This window comes from Protopterus annectens, chromosome 15.part0, assembly GCF_019279795.1.
Source record: "Protopterus annectens isolate FY-2018-M chromosome 15.part0, PAN1.0, whole genome shotgun sequence".
Taxonomy (NCBI): domain Eukaryota; kingdom Metazoa; phylum Chordata; order Ceratodontiformes; family Protopteridae; genus Protopterus; species Protopterus annectens.
In genome coordinates, this window is record NC_056749.1 from 602,236,321 (window position 1) to 602,254,267 (window position 17,947).

Here is a 17,947-nt window from a genome sequence, read left to right on the forward strand (position 1 = left end):
CAAACACTGCACTAATGGTTGCACAGTACTACTGGCATGGACAGTCCATAACTAATCTACCAGGAAAACCATCCTTTTAAGTCCTTTTACCTAACTGCCATACTACTTCAGTTGTGGTTTGATGGATGTGGGATCCTTCAAAGTTAAACAAAAAAAATCTGACATCTTATCCTGAAGCCCCAAACACAAACAAGTAACCATTATAAGCAACAGTTCATTCCAGACATAGTAACCTGGTTATAGAAAACCATAAATCAGCAATGCATTCTAGACACCAAACTCAAAATAATGACAAACCATTTTTACTGCTTGTAGGTAAAATATACCATAAACCATCAACAGTGAAAATCATAAACCAGTTCTAGGACACAAAGTACACCACAAAGCATTTAACACAAGAAACAATAAGCATCAGTACGGTGGATCCCACCTTGGCAGGGTGTGTGACGCAGGACGAAAAGTTAAGTATATTCACACAAAGAATCTATTTCACACCACGCTCACCCCTTGCAGTCAGCTGTGTGACAAAAACACATTGAAAGATATGGAAGAAATATCACTGAAATTGTATACTTGTGCAACTTAGCCCATTAACAAACAAAGTTCTTGTATCTTTGCATGCAGGATACTTTTATTATTACTAATTTATAGTCACAAAAATCCCAGCTGCAGAACACCTAAACTTCTATGAATCCAAAGTATAATTTGCTCACATACAACTAACACCACACAAACAATATCATGAAACATCGCCACACAAGCTGATGAAAAGCTAACCACGCACAGCATCCTCCCCTTTCCAAAAACATCCAAATAACCCTAGACACAACACTTGTGAAATGTACCTGCCTAAAATGGGCACATCCACTGTAATTAAATTAATTAACTTGGAACACCTCATCAACTAAAATTTCAGCAAGTCAGGGCACCCTATCCATCAAGCATACAACTAACAGTGGGTATCTAATCTCTGAAACATATCCAATTAAAGCAGGACACTTTGCCTTTAAATATAACCAGTTAACCTTGATTACAGTCATCCTTAAAATATACCTGACCAACTCTGGGCATATAATCGCGAAGATGCAAACATTTTGGGCACAGCATCCCACAAATGTACACAAAAAAACCCTTTTGCATTGGCACATGAGCTCAGAAATGTGGTCAGCTAATATCTGGTACGTAATACCCAACTAATCCCAAACATAACATTCAAGTACACAAAGTACTAACTTTTGGGGGAAAATCCACCCTCAAACACATTTGACCAGCTCCAAGAAAAGTAGTCAAACAGAATTACCCCTTCAGCACTCACACCTTAAATACATACAAATGACTGAATACATCCTAACTCCTAAATCAGACGGGGCTTGCACATGCCAGCCAACAAATACACCCAGACATGCTCATCAATAAATGTGCAAAACACTCCCTGAAACACATCCAGATTATGCAACGCAATACATCATTCCTCTGACACACAGTATGTATCCCTGGGCATACAGTCCTCCTTAAATACACTACTAAGTTTGGGCATCATATTCCTCATGCATAATAAAATAATGTTTGGCACCTTAACTGCTTAGACAACTAACTCTGGGCATGTCAGCCTTCTGATACTACCAATAACCCCAATATACTCTAACATGCATCCAACTAATCCTGGGTGTGTCATTCATTAAATATATCTGGCTGTGCATATACTGCCTCAGATGTACCCAACCAGCTATGAGTAAATCATCCCTCAACCACAAATTCACCAACTCTGGACACATCACCTCTGGACACATCAGCTGCAAATCTAAATGGTGAGCCCTGCACAGCATTGCTAAATCACAGCATCTTAACTTTCATGCCAACTTTGTCATCAAAATAGTTTACATTCCTGTTTCACATAGGTATACCTTCCAAAGAAATAGATGCAGGGCCTACCATCATACACGCGCACACACACAGATGTACATGCACGTACACGCATACACACGTATGCGTACACACACACACGTGCACACACACGTACACACACGTACACGTGCACACACATACATACACGTGCACACACATACATACACGTGTACACGCACACACACAGGTACACACACACAAAACTTCTTCCATCAAATACATGTCTGCCGTGGGCTAAGCATGACAACACATATGAAGGCGTATGAGGCTTTTTAGGTTACATAATTCTTTCCATGCTGTGTCCTGCTTACACAGTTACAACAATAAGAATCCTTGACCAACAGAAGAGGAAAACACTGTTACTCAATTTACTACATTGATCAAAAAAAACATTTTTCAGCGGCTCAGATAATTTATTTCTGATAATGACAACTTGTATAGCTTATTTGTGATGTTGCAGTCAAATATAAAGAAAAGAAAACAGCAATTTATAGATAGATATACTTCTATTAGTGTAAGTTATCTGGACAATTTTTTAAAAACCCAGACTACTACTATTTATTTTTAATATGTATACCACATCTCCACTGCAATGGAGGAGATGGTATTTGCAGTTAGTGCCTTCTCTGTCACTTTCCTGGAGGGCAGACTGTTGTGCTGGTTTGTCAGTTCTTGGAGTTGACTTCATCTTCATCACTATCACCACCTCGGTCATCTTTCACCTCTTTTAGACCGCTCTCATCAATGTGCTCCAGAGAGTCGGCATGCTGTATTGATAACATGCTAATATGGATTGTTGGCAATGTATTCTGCTCTGGATTTAGCCAGGGCTTGAGATGAGGGTTGTTTTTTGCTTTCCAGTCAGGATACTTACGACATGCCTTGCATATTTTCATTAAAACCTACCAAAATAAAGACATCCCTTAATCAGCATCTAAACAGTGAGCTGTGGGAAGATAAGTGCAGCAATTACAAAACATAAAACTGACAACATGATCATGGACAAAATGACAGAAGATAAAAAAAAAAAAGTTTCCTTGCATATGCAAGAAAGTCTGCAATAGTACTGCAAAATACAATAGTGCATGTACAATACGTACTTCCTAGCTACAACCCTGGAACTTCAGAAGGTCACTATTAAAAGTCATATAAGCAAATGATAATCTTGGTCAGGTATCTCAGTGAGTGGAGAGGAGGAAATTGCACATCATTATGCTTACGGACAAGAACATCTACATCACAAACATTGCAGGAGACAAACTTGGAAAGAGGCGGCACATGAAACAAGACTGACCAAGCACTGTACAACAAACAACAAAACTGACTTTGCACTGTTAAAATAAGAATTTTTATCTTATTAGTAAGTTTAAGTGTATAAATGGGGGTGTAATTTTTATGGAGTTTATCTGAAGAAGTTTTTATGCTGAAGACGAAAGCGCTCAAAGTACTTTAACAGTACAAAGTTAGTTTTGCTGTTTTTTGAAGTACTTATACAGTCTGTAGTCAGTCTCATTTAACATGCTGCTTCTTTCCAAGAACACGTACATACTGCTTTGTGTGAGGAAACCATAACTTCATTGGATACCTCTCATGCGCAGCTCAACTAGACGTCTGAGGTTAACAAAACAGTACATTCTAGTGGCAAGAGTTGTACACAACTTGAAATCGCTCATGTGGTAAATATCCAAGATTCACAGCACCAGTTGTAATGTTTACTTGGGAGCCAATCAGGCTACTTTAATTCTAACTGCAACATTTTTCTTCACAATATATCAGTGAACATACTAATTAATGCTGATCAAACCAAACTTCTAGAATGCATAATTCTTTGAAGAACTTGCACACAGTATTTTATTACAGAAATCACTGCAGTTTTATCAATTCTTGCAGTATTTTCACAGAACTTTATATTTCATTTTCTTTTTTTTATATACCTCTGTTTGCCTGTATGATGCTGTCAAAGCTATGACATCACAGACTTAAAATCACCTTGAATTCTGCTCTGATTTTGATTATTCTTTTCTTTTAGAATTCTTTATTCATTTGTAGCTGAAAATTGATTCCTTAAATGAGTACACCATTAATAATTTGATAAAGCACAAGCAGGACCGGCCTTTGATCAACTGGTACCCTAGGCAAAAGGTCTCCATAGTGCCCCCCAACACCACCCTGTGCACCCATCCTGGTCTACCTATACCATCAAGATTAGTGGAAAGGTGCCCCTGCAAGAGTGGCACCCTAGGAGGCTGCTAGTTGGCCTATGCCTAAGATCGGCTATGAGCACAAGTATCTTGTACAGTGTATTAAATGCTATGTACAGTTAAAGGTAACACTTGACAGCCCTGGTGAATTGTTCCTTATATCCAAAGCTGGATTATTTGTTTACCATTATTGGTAGTAAATCTAGACTTTGATTGCATTTGTATAACAAACAACAAGGAAGAAAAAGAAACTGATTAATATTTATAATGCAAACAGAATGCATACTATACATTGAAGCCAACATCCCAAGAGAGTGGATGAAAAAGTTTGCTGATGACTCCAAGCTTGGCATAGTTACCCACGGATACTAAACCACTCCAGCAAGAGCTGGAATATTCACACACCAAGTCTACAGGAACCAGTCTAAATGCAATAAAGCACTGCACAGTTGCAAAACACTGCGTCACCTTGTTATAAACAGCACTCCTCTTCACATATGGTCATAAGAGACCTTAGGACTTAAGGTGGCATTATCTCTCAGTCACCATGTTTCTACCATAGTCAGGAAATCCTTTTATATGGCCCAGTTATTTTCCGAAGGAATAACTCATTAAAGCCTAGTGACTCCTCCAGGTGTCTCTAGTTACACGTTACTAATGCCTGTGGATGTCAAATATTGCTTGTTCCATTTCTTATACTGTCTCTCACCGTAATCAAGTATTTTGTTCTTGTGGCAATCTATCATCCTGATGTGAGCTTAGATCCTGATGTTAGACTTTTTTTTAAATTCAAACAATTTATCTTTCAAAACTTACCTCATTGCTTCTGCAGTTTTTTCCACTGAATGTGTCACTCTAGTTAGTTTTACTTAGTAAATGTTTTTCTTCTATACAATCTGTTATTAATCTTCTATGTACTAGTTTAGATTTTAGTTTGGAAGAATTATATAGCAACAATTTAACCTTTACAACCCCATGATCACTACACTTCAGCGATGGTAAAATTTGACATGAAGTGACAGTCATTCCCTTAGGAATACAAATATATAGTATGCATTGCTCCCTTGTCGGCTGTTTTACAGTCTGAAGCAATTGTTGTTATTGAACATATGCTGTAAATAATTTCTTTAACTATATTAATTCAATAACTTTAGTAAAGTCTGGTTTTAACATATTTAAGTCCCCAGTCACTATTATTCTTCCCTAATGCGTTTCATTTACGAAATATATGAATTCCGCTACGCAATCAGAAAATCTAAAGCTGCCCATTAAATATTATAAAAATGGGAGCAAAGAAAGTGCAGTAGTGCTGGCAGCTGACCATAACTGCAGATGTTCTTCATAGTTTATTTCTGCAGTACTGACTTGGGATTCCTGCCTGCAGAGGCCTGTAGGTCAGGCCGAATTATAAGTACTCTCTGACCAGCTGGACACTCACTTTCTAACATCAGGATTTTGGTGATATAAAGGACAGTCAAGTCAGTGCCATCTTAAGACACTACTGCCCATGCCTGTTTTTTTGACACCACCTCCCATGCAGGTACTACCGAAAAATTATATAAACTAATGTAAACCTATATGCTGTCCGCTGGACCTCAGATTGGCTATCCAACAGATCCCAAGTTAAGAAAGTTGCTGGTACTCTCTCTGAAAATAAAACTAACTAGCAGGGTTCCAGAGGTAGCTGTGCTGGGCTCTCTCCAGTTTGGCATTTATTTTGCACTCATTCATGCTAACATCCCAAAAGAGTGGTTGACCAAGTCTGCTGATGACTCTGCACACATTCATCCACTGATACTAAACCACTCCAGCAGGGGCTGGAATATTCACATACTAAGTGTGCTGAAATCAGTCTCAAGCTAAATGCAGTAAAGCACTGCACAGTAGCACCTGAAAAAAAAAAAAAACACTGCTCCACCTTATGTTATAATCAGCACTCCTCTTTAGATATGGTCATAACAGACCTGTGGACTTAAGGTGGGCATTATCTCTCATTCAGTCATATTTCCACCACAGTCAGGAATTCTTCTATCTTGCCCATTTGTTTTCCTAAGGAATACCTCATTAAAAGCCTAGTGACTCCTCCAGGGTGTCTAGTTATATTACTGATGCCTGTGGAAGTCAAATATTGTTTGTTCATATTTACATTAACAATTAAAAAAAAAAAAAAAAAAAAAAAAAAAAACATGCTACATGTCACGAAAGCAGATACTGCCAGCCCAGCTATCTGGAATTTTGTAAATAATTATATGTCATTTGTGAATATCAACATGATTTATATGCTTGTGTTACAAATGTATTAGAACTGTATGTCATGTATATATCAAACTGCTGGTACAGAAGTGTGTGTTGAAATGGTTTCTAAAGTACTGAGCTTAAAGATGTAGCCACAGTGTGCCCTACTGGAAAATAACAGAAATGTATATACACAATTGTAATTGTGGAAATGTATACATTTTAATAGTGGAAACTGGAACATAGAATGTTAACTTGCAAAACTTCAGAAAAAAATAGTTGAAATTAAATTATTTTATAACTGTGCCATAAAAGATGGTTTCAATGCAGCAAGGATACAGGATGTCTAAAACTAGGGAGCCTTCTGCATTGTCTTACGTGTTTTATTGTTTTATGTCTTCCAGCTGCAAACATCTAAAGTGTGCATTTTTCACAGGCAGATGCTAAAGACTGGCAGTTTCTAGCAATGGGGGTTTAGCTTGGGAATTAATGTCAGATGACAAGAAGTGATGTCATCCTGCAAGCTAACCCAGCAGTAGTATTTGAGATGTTGATTTAAGAACTCTCTGAGAGAGGAGGCATTCTGCATTTGTCTTCGACCTGACAACATCAACTGGAAAACCCATTCACCACATCTGCCTTGCCACTAGGGTACAATAACTTCTTTTAGATATAGTCAAGAATATGGCTGAGCTTAATTTAGATGTTTTTCTTTATTTGAGGTTGTCCTACAATGTTGTTTTAAATATTTCCTGTGATTTTGAACTCTGATGTTAACTGACTGTTTACCGAGTATTTTCTTTTATTATTATTTATTAAATATATTTAAACCCTTCATTGTGGTGATATTTGTGAGACTTAAATCTCTGAGAGTACTTGCATGCTTATTTGGTGACACTGGGTCACTCCTAATAGCCTTGCTCTTGGTCAAACTACCATTTGTATTGATAGTAACATTACACAGCAAGATTGGACACCCTTTGTTAAGGGCCTTAGAGTAGCTGATAAGGAGTGGCTGGTGGCAGTCAAAATTACCTTACAGTCTGGGCAAAAGGGGGCATATGTAGTAAACATGTGCCAGCATTTCCCAGGTGTGTGTATGTGTGCGTGTATAAATTAAATTTCAAAGTGCGTGTGTGTCAGCTACTTCAGCATGGACACAAAGCACTGATTGGACAGAGAGGGTGCTGGAGGTCTTGGCTTGGCCTTGCCACTCAGCCGAGATCTCAACTCTATAGCTGTGCCAGTGGGGAGTCTTATTGGGGATCTGGAGAAAGAGGGAGAAACCAGCCCTAGACTGACTGGGTTCCCTGTGTGCTCTTAAGGGAAAATGCACTTTACTGTGTGTGTGTGTACTTATCCTCACAGTGTGTACATCCTCCCACTGTTGCCAGTGGTGAGGATTAAGGCTCCTTGATTACTGGGCCAGTGGTGGGACATCACACTACATATAAGCTACTCAAAGACCATCTTAAAGCTTACATGATGGGTACAACTGTACCAATACATGGTGACTGCCTAGTGAAGCTGAAGAGATTAACGGTTGATCATGAACTAATTATTTGCAAAATTTTCACACTTCTCTATATCAAGATGACATACACAGAACTACTTGAAATCATATGAAAGTTCTCACCTAAATCCACAAAATGCTGTTGAGAATGTGTGTGTAGCAGGAATAGTTACTCAGATATTTTAAGTTGTTTAGAATGTATTATAAAATTAATATTTACTGTGTGTTTATCATGACTTATAAAATCCAGTTTAAGACCTGTAATCTAATGACTGCTACCACTATAAAGACTTCTGCGTTGAAAAGCTTGCCATTTGTACTTTGGTAACATGACTTTAGAGATATATATTAACTGTTTTTAATATAAATGCTTAACCTGACTTTGTCATTTCAGGATGCCAGCATCAGAATATATAGAACTAACATTCAGAGTTCCTCTGGAGGAGATGAGATGCAAAGAATTCAACCTACCACAGTACCCTTTCTTTATCAGACTCATCACTGAATACAGTGCCCCCTTCATTATGTATAAAGTACACTGTTTAGCTGGAAAGACACTAAGATTTCTAACCAGAAAAATAAAGGCCTTAAAACCTTCACCTATTACAACAGATTAGCATAATCCTCCTTAGCTTATAGGCTGACCTGAAGTGACCAGTGTTTCACTTTTTCAGCCATGAAAGACCAAACCTCTTTGACCTCCCATTTCTTTCCATAATCAGCGACTCTACAAACATTTTCACTGGAGAACTAAATCCACACCAAATAAACAAGGCTTGCTGGAATGATACGCTCCTAACTCAACATAGTCCCTGACTGGAAAAGTTACCACTACACATCAAAGTACTAACTTGACTACCTTTAAGGCTAGTCTTGACAACTATATGGGAAGATAAATTTACATTGGGTTAACATGCACAGCCCTGCTCAGTTTGCAGGTGAAGTGCTTGAAAAGGGAGACAAAATGTTATGTAGGTCTGTTTAAAGATGGACATGACTAGGCATCTTGCAGTCCCCACGGCTGCTTGCTAGTATTAGTCCTATACTAGTGTTCCTACATACTTGCCCCAGAGTTATACAAAGCATAACCTGTCCCATGGTGCCAACATAACTGGAGAAGAATCTAAACAGGGGTGGAAAAAAGTGACTAGGGTACCCAAACAACCCCAGGGCATTCATCAGGGTGGAGTGAGGAAAATGGTACTGCAACAGCGAATCTACTCAAACATCTACAATTATTATAATTTCCTAAAACAACTGTACTATATTCTTGCAGAACTAGCCAATTATGGGTGGTTGGCTTGATACAGGACCAGCGGACACCAAACCTTGCTGGAGGACTGAGACAAAACCCTGTCCTAGGCCATGGACAGAAGTAAATTGTAATACTTGGCAAAGTTATGGACAAATGACCAGGCTGCTGCTTCCATACTGTCCTGAGTGGAGACCTCCTCTAGAAAAGTGTTGGTGGTAGCTGCAGACTTTGTAGAGTGGGCCCTGACAGAGACAGCTTTTTTCTGTGCAGAATTTTTCAAAAAAGCGATATAACTTGCAATCCACTTGGAAATGGTTTGCCTGTGCAGATTTCTCTTCCTTTCTCTTTGCAAATGTAACAAAATAGCTGGTCTGTCTTTCTGCTTATTTTTATTTTATCAAGGTAGAATCTGAACTACGTGTACACATCCAGGAAATGTAAACAGCAGCTGTGTATGCAAGCTTACAACAGTAGATGTTCAAATGATAACTGGTGCAGTAACCTTAGCTATGTGGGTTATCGTCTGCCAAGGATATAACATCTGGTCAAATTCCAAAGCTTTCAGGGCATCTTCCAAGTGCTCAAACCATTAGTAAGTTTTAGTTGGGTTTTGGTGCAAAACCCTTTAGAGCTTTCATGCCAACAGAGAGGGAGGCTGAGCCCAGAGAGGACATTCCTAGGAGTAAAACGATATGAATGTCTACACCCTGGTAAAAGCACTACAAAAAATAATACAGATGGAAGGAGGGAGCAACTACTGCAGCAATGATCATTCAAACATCTACTAATAGGGTAAGCTTACTTACACAACTGTATGGAAGGAGGGAGCGGCTACTGTAGCAATGATCATTCAAACATTTACTAATACGGTAAGCTTACTTACACAACTGTATGGAAGGAGGGAGCGGCTACTGCAGCAATGATCATTCAAACATCTACTAATAGGGTAAGCTTACTTACACAACTGTATGGAAGGAGGGAGCGGCTACTGTAGCAATGATCATTCAAACATTTACTAATAGGGTAAGCTTACTTACACAACTGTACTATGTTCGTACTGATCACTGTTTCAGTACTCTTAGCTATATAGGTAGACTACTCTAGCTTACTACATTTATGAGGTGGAAGGGGAAAGGGTGAAGGAACCCTTGGAGAATGGCCCTAGGAAAGCCTGATCTAGACCTAGAGAAGGAATCAAGCTTGTAATACTATGTGAAAATTATGTACAGAGGACAAGCTTGTAATACTATGTGAAAATTATGTACAGAGGACGAAACTGCTGTTTCATAGACTCATAGCCATTTACTTGGTTAAATGACCACAAGGGCCTTTTTAAGCCTAGCCATGCATCATCCCAAATCCCTGACAAGTTCCATTACCCATGTTAAGTGTAAGCCAGGACTTGGGTGATGAAAACATTTACAAGGTGGGCTCTGAGAGATGAACCTCTACCTCACTAAAAGAATCACAAGCCTAAAGCAGATGCCCTACGCTGACCGCCTTAAAAAAACTCCAGCTACACTGTCACATATCGTCTACTCAGAGGCAATCTCTGCTTAACATACAAGGCCATGTCAAACCCAGAGCTGATACATGCTACACTTAAAAGAAATTAGAAGAAAACAAAAAAGGAGCGTAACACCATAGACATAAAACTGGAACTTTAATACAACAAAAACAAGAACAGGATCAGCGCTTTTGGCATGTGCCTTCCTCAGATCTGAGGAAGGCACATACCGAAAGCGCTTATCCTGTTCTTGTTTTTGTTGTATTAAAGTTCCAGTTTTATGTCTATGGTGTTACACTCCTTTTTTGTTTTCTTCTAATTTGTGTACTGGAGCGCTCCTTGGTGGTGCTACTGGATTTTGGTACCGTTTACACTTAAAGAAATCTCAAGACCTCAGAGCCACGCGCTCCAGGGATCTAAACCTTATCACAATAAACAAAACATGCTGGAGGGATAGGTTCCTAACCCAGAGACTACCCAGACTCTGGAATAGACTGCCCATACATGTCAAGCAGAATGCCTCTTTGGTCCTCTTCAAAAGGAACCTTGATGATTGGATGGGAGAAAGGAAATTCACCCCAGGGATCACATCAGTTGCCCTGCTAGACAGGGTTCCAGGGAAGAAATAGCCAGGGAATTGTTATGGCTAGGCTTGTATAGGCCCTAGGACCAATAGCCTAGTACCAACCTATGAACCATTTGCCTGTGTCCATTAGAGACATAGGTATCAAACCAGGGATGAATATCCTGTTACCCATCCAACTGTCAAAGTCAAAAGTTTGGGCTCAGTTTCAAACTCACATACCTATTGCTCAGAGGCCAGTGCCTTACCACTAGACCATGGGGACATACAGATATCCATTTACTTTCCATCTGGGAATCAAACCCCAGTCTCCCATGTGACAGGCAGGAATAATCACCATTATATTAACAAGGAAGACCCTCTTTCAGCTTCTAGAATACTTCCAGAATCCAATCCTTTCCTTTGCAAAAAGCCACAGCTGAAGCTAAGGCCCTGGTAGAGTGGGCCTTGATCCTGCCTGAAATAGTTTTGGTGTGGAGGGAAAAACTAAAGGTAATAGCCTAAGTCAACCATTTGGAAATGGTCTGACACAGATTCTCCCTTTTTACCTTTACAAGAAATTAACTGGACAGATCATCTAAAAAAAATTTTGTTCCGTCATGACAGCACCAGAGTTGTCTGTGGACATCCAAGGTTTGGAGTATCCTGTCTCACTCACTTTTGGGTCCAGGAAAGAAAACGGGGAGATGAATAGTTTGGCTTGAGGTAAAGCCTGACAACACTTTAGGCATAAAAGGATTATTTTTCGCATAGACAGTGTTTCCTTGAGAACTGAGATAGGGTTGAACCACCATAAGATACTGCAACTGGGATACCATTCTTACAGAGGTTATAGCAATGAGTAAAACAGTTTTCCATGTTGAGAACCTCAAGTCAGCCAGATAAGCTGGTTCAAATGGAGAATGAGTTAGTTTCTCTAAAACCAAATTAAGATCCCAAGCAAGAGCCACTAGTTTCCCAGGGGTTGGGGGGGGGTCCTCTTTTAAAACACCCCTTTCAAAAACAGTCTAACATGAAGAATGCATTGAAAGTGAAGGACCCATGGGCAGACATGCTGAAATGGCCAATAAATGAGCCTTGAATTAAGAGTAAGACAAGTGATAGGATATTAACTTGCACAAATGTAAAAACAGAGACAGTAGCCTTGAATAGGTTCTGGTTATAATGCTGGCACCAACTAGAAACCCTTCCATTTGCTTATATATGATTTTCTAGTAGCAGGCTTTCTTGCCTCCATTTGCACCTACTGCACATGCTCAAGAAACACATACCTAAAAGGTATTAAGACCCTATCATTCAGGCAGATGATGTTGTTAGGGATAGGGATGCATCAATCTCAACTGTTCTTATGTGAGTAGATCCAGTTTGTGAGGAAGCTTGCGGTAATTGCCCCTGGCCAATTCCAAAATAAGCGAGAAACGCTGTTGCCTGGGTCAGAAAGGAGTCACCACAATGATCTTGGGAAATTTCTTCTGAAGCTTCAAAACTACCCTTGACGTCAGCAGAAATGGTGGCAAAATCATACATGGACATTCCTGTCCAAGGAAAAGAAAAGAAAGGCATGTCTTCCAGGTCTTCCTACATGCAGTCCTGGAGTAGAATTTTGCCAGTTGATTGTTCTGACAGGAGGCAAAAAGATCTATTTGAAGAACAACTCCCATAGCTGGATTAAATCTTGAAGTCCCCATGATCTTTCCATTTGTGACTGTCTGCCTTTATCCTGCTCACTGTGTCTGCTATACAGTTCTGCTCAGAGAGAATGCAAAATGCTTGTCGAGTGAGACTGTGTTGTAAAAGGCTATATCCCAAGGTAATATGGCTAGTCTGTATACCAGGTTAGATCTGGTTCTCCTTACTTCTTGGTGTACCACAACACTGTGGTATTGTCTGTAATCACTTGAAGAGGTCCTAGGGTCCAGAGGTGATTCAGAGAATTCAGTGCCTCGATAAGAGCAAACATGTCCTTGATGATTATGTGCTTGCATCTTTTTGTTGTCCCAGATACCCTGCACATTTATTGCTTTTGGTACTGCTTCCCAAGGAAAGTCTGAAGAGTCTGTGACAACTGACTGCTCTGGAGCAAGGAGGGGGGAATGGGACATCCGGATTTAGGAATATTTGTTGCAATTTTTTTTGACAAATCCCAGAAATTAAATGTGAAAGGATAATGGATGTTGGTGCTGGTACCAGAGAGGCTTCAAATATCACTGTATCTTTCTCTTGTGATGTCTTGTCATGGGTACCATGAGAATCACAGATGCCAAAGACTCAGAATCCTGAAGTATTACCTTGCAGAGATTACAGTCTGAGTGGAAACTCCTTGAAATAGCTCTAGATCTATTTTTCTTTGGTGAGGGAACTCTCTGAAATGAGGTGTCTGGCAGATACCAAAGAAAACAATCCTGTGTGATGGACTCAACACTTTTGAATGTTCTCTTGGAACCCCAGTTTGTGTAAGAGACCTCTCTCCCAAGCAAGAGATTCCTGGTACTCTTAAGACTCTGTAAAGATAAGCGAGTCATCTAAATATGGACAAATGTGGATAAAGTACAGTTTTGTACCTACCATAAATGTAGATGTTCGAAGATCCACATTGCTGCAGTCCTAACACTTGGGTAGTCCGCTGTCCCAGTCGGCCCGAATACCAAAGTATAAGGCTGACGTCGGTCAGGGCGCATTAGTCTGACGTCAGGACGTCAGGGTACAAATGCGCATGACCGACGTCATATCCTCAGTCTTTTCTTGCCCCAGATGTCAGAAGACCCTAAAAAGATAAGGCCAAAACCAAAAAACACCAAATACTCCTGTACCAAATATATATATATATACAATATATACAATCTACAAAAGTACAACCCCACCCACACAACCACCCCTAAACACAGAGGGGAAGGAGGTGCAGCAATGTGGATCTTGAACATCTACATTTATGGTAGGTACAAAACTGTACTATGTTCTTCATCCCACATTGCTGCAGTCCTAACACTTGGGTAGAATCCCAAAGCAGAGGTAAGGGAGGCTGGCAAATCATAAAGAAGCTGGAGCTGTCAACATGCCCTGCAAAATAGCCGTGGCAAAACCAGCCCTAGATTTAGAGTAGAGAGGAAGGTGGTAATGCTTAGAGAAAGTATGCACTGAACTCCAAGTAGCTGCCTCTAAAATATCCTTAGTTGCCACCCCCCTTAGAAATGCTGTTGAAGTGGCAGTAGCCCTAGTGGAATGAGGCCTGATCCCAGCTGGAATCTCCTTGCCATGATGGGAATAACAAAATGCAATGCAAAACCCAATCCACTTAGAAATAGTTTGTTTTGACACAGGCTTGCCCTGAGAACTCAAAGCAAAAGAAACAAACAACTGCTGAGACTGCCTAAAATCCTTAGTCCTGCTTAAATAATAACGCAACTGCCTGTGTACATCTAAAGTGTGCAAAATCTTTTCCCCTTATTTTGGGGATCTGCATAAAAAGTGGGCAAATGAATAGTTTGGTTTAAAGCCACACTAGAGACCACCTTAGGCATAAAGGAAGGATTAGTGCGTAATGATACCCTATCCTTATGGAAAATCAAAAAGGCTCAACCGCCATAAGGGCCTACAATTCAGAAACCCTTCAGAAGTAATGGCCAATAAAAAGCAGTCTTCCATGACAAGTATTTCAATTCAGCAGTAGCCGAGGCTCAAAAGGTTGTAGAGTAGGTTTCTCCAACACAAATTTCGCGTCCCAAGCAGGAGTAGGAGCTCTACGTGGGGGTCTTATATTCTTTGCCCCTCTAAGAAATTGCTTAAACAAAGGATGAGAAAACAATGGTGGGTCACAATCATAGTGAGCTGAAATTGCTGCAGCATGAATCTTAATGGAAGAGAAAGACAAACCTTTGTCCAATAACTCAGTAAGATATTGAAGAGCCACACTCAAAATTGGCTCAGAAACATCCAAATCCTTTGCTGCACACCAAAATAAAAATCTCTTCCATTTTCCTGCGTACACTTTCCTTGTGCTAGGTCTTCTGGCTTCCATAATCACATTCAAAACTTGTTGAGGAAGCTGAGACCTGCTATGGTTCAAAACAGAATATGCCAGGCTGTCAGATGAAGAGAGTGAAGCTTGACATTGAGTAGATGCCCGTCCTTTTGAGACAATAGGTGTGGAATCAAAGGTAAGGGCCATGGAGGCTTCCTTACCAGACTCCTCAGCAATGGGTACCAGTGCTGCAGAGGCCAATCTGGAGCTATTAAAATCATCCTTGGCTTGTCCTGTCTGACCTTTAGGAGTACCTTTGGGAGGAGAGGCAGAGGTGGAAAGGCATACACATGAAGATTTTCCCAACTGAAAGAAAGAGCATCCACTTTCCAGGCTGTGTGATGAAACCTTTTCGTGCAAAACTTTGGCAGCTGGTGGTTTAGTGGAGAAGCGAACAGATCTATGTCTGGAGTTCCCCAGGACACTGTCAATGTCTGAAATACATGAAGATCCAGTTTCCACTCGTGGGGATCCATGATTTGCCTGCTTAACACATCTGCTAAGGAGTTCTGTGCTCCTGGTAGAAACCTTGCTTGAAGATTCAGTTGCAAGCTTAGCAGTCTCCCACAAAATCATTGCTTGCCTGCACAGAGGATAAGAATGTGTTCCCGCTTGTTTGTTGATGTACCACATGACAGTTGTGTTGTCTGTCAGAATCAACACCTGCCCTGGAAGAAGTAAATCCTTGAAAGCCAGTAATGCAAACTGGACTGCTAACATCTCCTTCATGTTGATATGTAGATGCTGCAGTCTGGCAGGCCACTTGTCTTGTATCCACTTTCCATTCAGATGAGCTCCCAAGCTGTGTCTGAGGCATCTGTCGTTAGAATCTGACTCGCCTCTGGCCGGGTCACAGAGAGTCCCTTGTTTAGGTGACATTCCTGAGCCCACCACAAAAATTCCTTTTGAATGCAAGGTATTATTTGAATGACAGTGTCCAAATCCTGGCAGTGCTGTGTCCATACATTTTTGAGATACCATTGTAGCTTCCTCATATGCAGTTTGGCATTGGGAAGTACCAGAATACAAGATGCCATGAACCCTAAGGCTTGAAGGACTGTCCTTGCAGTCAGCCCGGACTGATGAGACAGTTGATGGAAGTAGAGAAAGATTCTTTTGTTTGTCCGGGGTTAAAAAGGCCATCTGGGATGCTGTATTCAGTCTCACGCCCAGAAAGCACATGTCTTGAGAGGGTACTAGACTGGACTTTATTTCGTTCACAGAATACCCTAGGCATCTTAGCACTGCTATCACATATCCCAAATGCTGAAGAAGCACGTCCTTTCCTTGAGCCAGAAGCAGGCAGTCGTCCAAATAAGGATAGATTTGTATTCCTTTTGCCTGAAGAAAGCTATCACTGGAGCCAGAACCTTTGTGAATACTCTGGGCAGTAGATAAGCCAAAGGGCAATGCAGAGAACTGATAATGAGAATTCCCAGCTCGAAAACGCAGATACTTCCTGCAAATTAGTCTGATAGGAACATGAAGGTAAGCTTCCTTGAGATCCAAAGTTACCATCCAGTGATCCTTGCCCAGCATAGGTAAAAGCTGTTGTAACGTCAACATTTTGAACTTGGGAATGTCCAGATAAGTGTTGAGGATAGACAGATCCAAAATTGGTCTCCACGTGTTCCCCTTTTTTGGTACTAGGAACAGGCGAGAATAAAATCCTAGGCCCCTTTCTAGCACAGGAACCGGCTGAATGGCCCCAATTTGGAGCAACAAAGAAATTTGCCTGTGAGCCTCTTTCCTTTGCTGAGGAGGAATGTCTGGCATGCCTTTGAAAGGAGGCAAGGTATGGAAATAAAACCTGTAACCGTGGTGAATGATATCCAATACCCATCTGTCTTGGGTAATTAAACTCCAGTTTTCTTTGAAGAGAGCCAACCTTCCTCCCAAAGGTGCTGCCAGACGAGAAGATTCTGGCAGCTGAAAAGGCAGGTCATTGGGTCTGTTTACGAAAGGACTGACCCCTGCCCTCACCAGAAGACTGAGCAGGTGAACTCCCTGTTCTAGGCCTAAAAGAACCTTGAGCTCTGCCCCTACCACGTCTAGACCTACCCCTAGACTGGGAATCATAAGCAGGATATGTCCACCCCTTGGTAGGCCAATTTCTACTAAACTTGGAGGCTGAACCTGCAAAAATCTTTAACAGTCTGCATAGACTTAGCCTTGTCTTCCATTTTCTTTAGAACTGCTTCCACAGGCGAACCAAACAACACATCAGATTGTAAAGGAGCATCTAAAATCCTTGTCTTCACATGCTCAGCTAAAGTCTGATCCCTCAGCCAGGCATGCCTGCGAAGAACCGAACCAGTGGCAGCCACCCTCGAAGAGGCCTGCACAGCATCAAAACCACATTGCAAAGAATGCTTACCCACCTGTTCAGAAACATGAACTAAATCCTGCAACTCTTTACACTCAATACCTTCCGCCAAAGCATCTACCTTAGACTTTAATTGTGAAAGGAGATAATTTTGATATTTTAACATGTGAAACTGGCAATTCAAAGCTCTCATGGCCAAAGTGGAAGAAGTATACACTTTCTTTCCCCATCTATCCAAAGCCCTTGCCTCTTTATCCGAAGGAACAGGATTTTTAACAACAGAAGCCTTAACACCTTTAGGCCCCTGTGAAACAGTTTCTGGGTCTGCCCTAGGACTCTTAAAAAGATACTTATGAGCTTCAGGCACCCTATAATATCTATCGGTTTAACTGGAGCAGGAGGCA

At 40.7% G+C, this 17,947-nt stretch overlaps 1 protein-coding gene across 1 annotated transcript in view; it reads right to left on the minus strand.

Moving 5' to 3' along the window:
* Nucleotides 1-2,297: 2,297 nt before the first annotated feature.
* The window catches only part of LOC122789946 (START domain-containing protein 10-like), a 416,602-nt gene continuing 400,952 nt past the window's right edge, over nucleotides 2,298-17,947 (minus strand). The window contains exon 6 of the mRNA XM_044057434.1: nucleotides 2,298-2,807. Coding sequence (XP_043913369.1) covers nucleotides 2,571-2,807 — 237 coding nt within the window. The 3' untranslated portion in view covers nucleotides 2,298-2,570. The remainder of the gene's footprint in view (nucleotides 2,808-17,947) is intronic.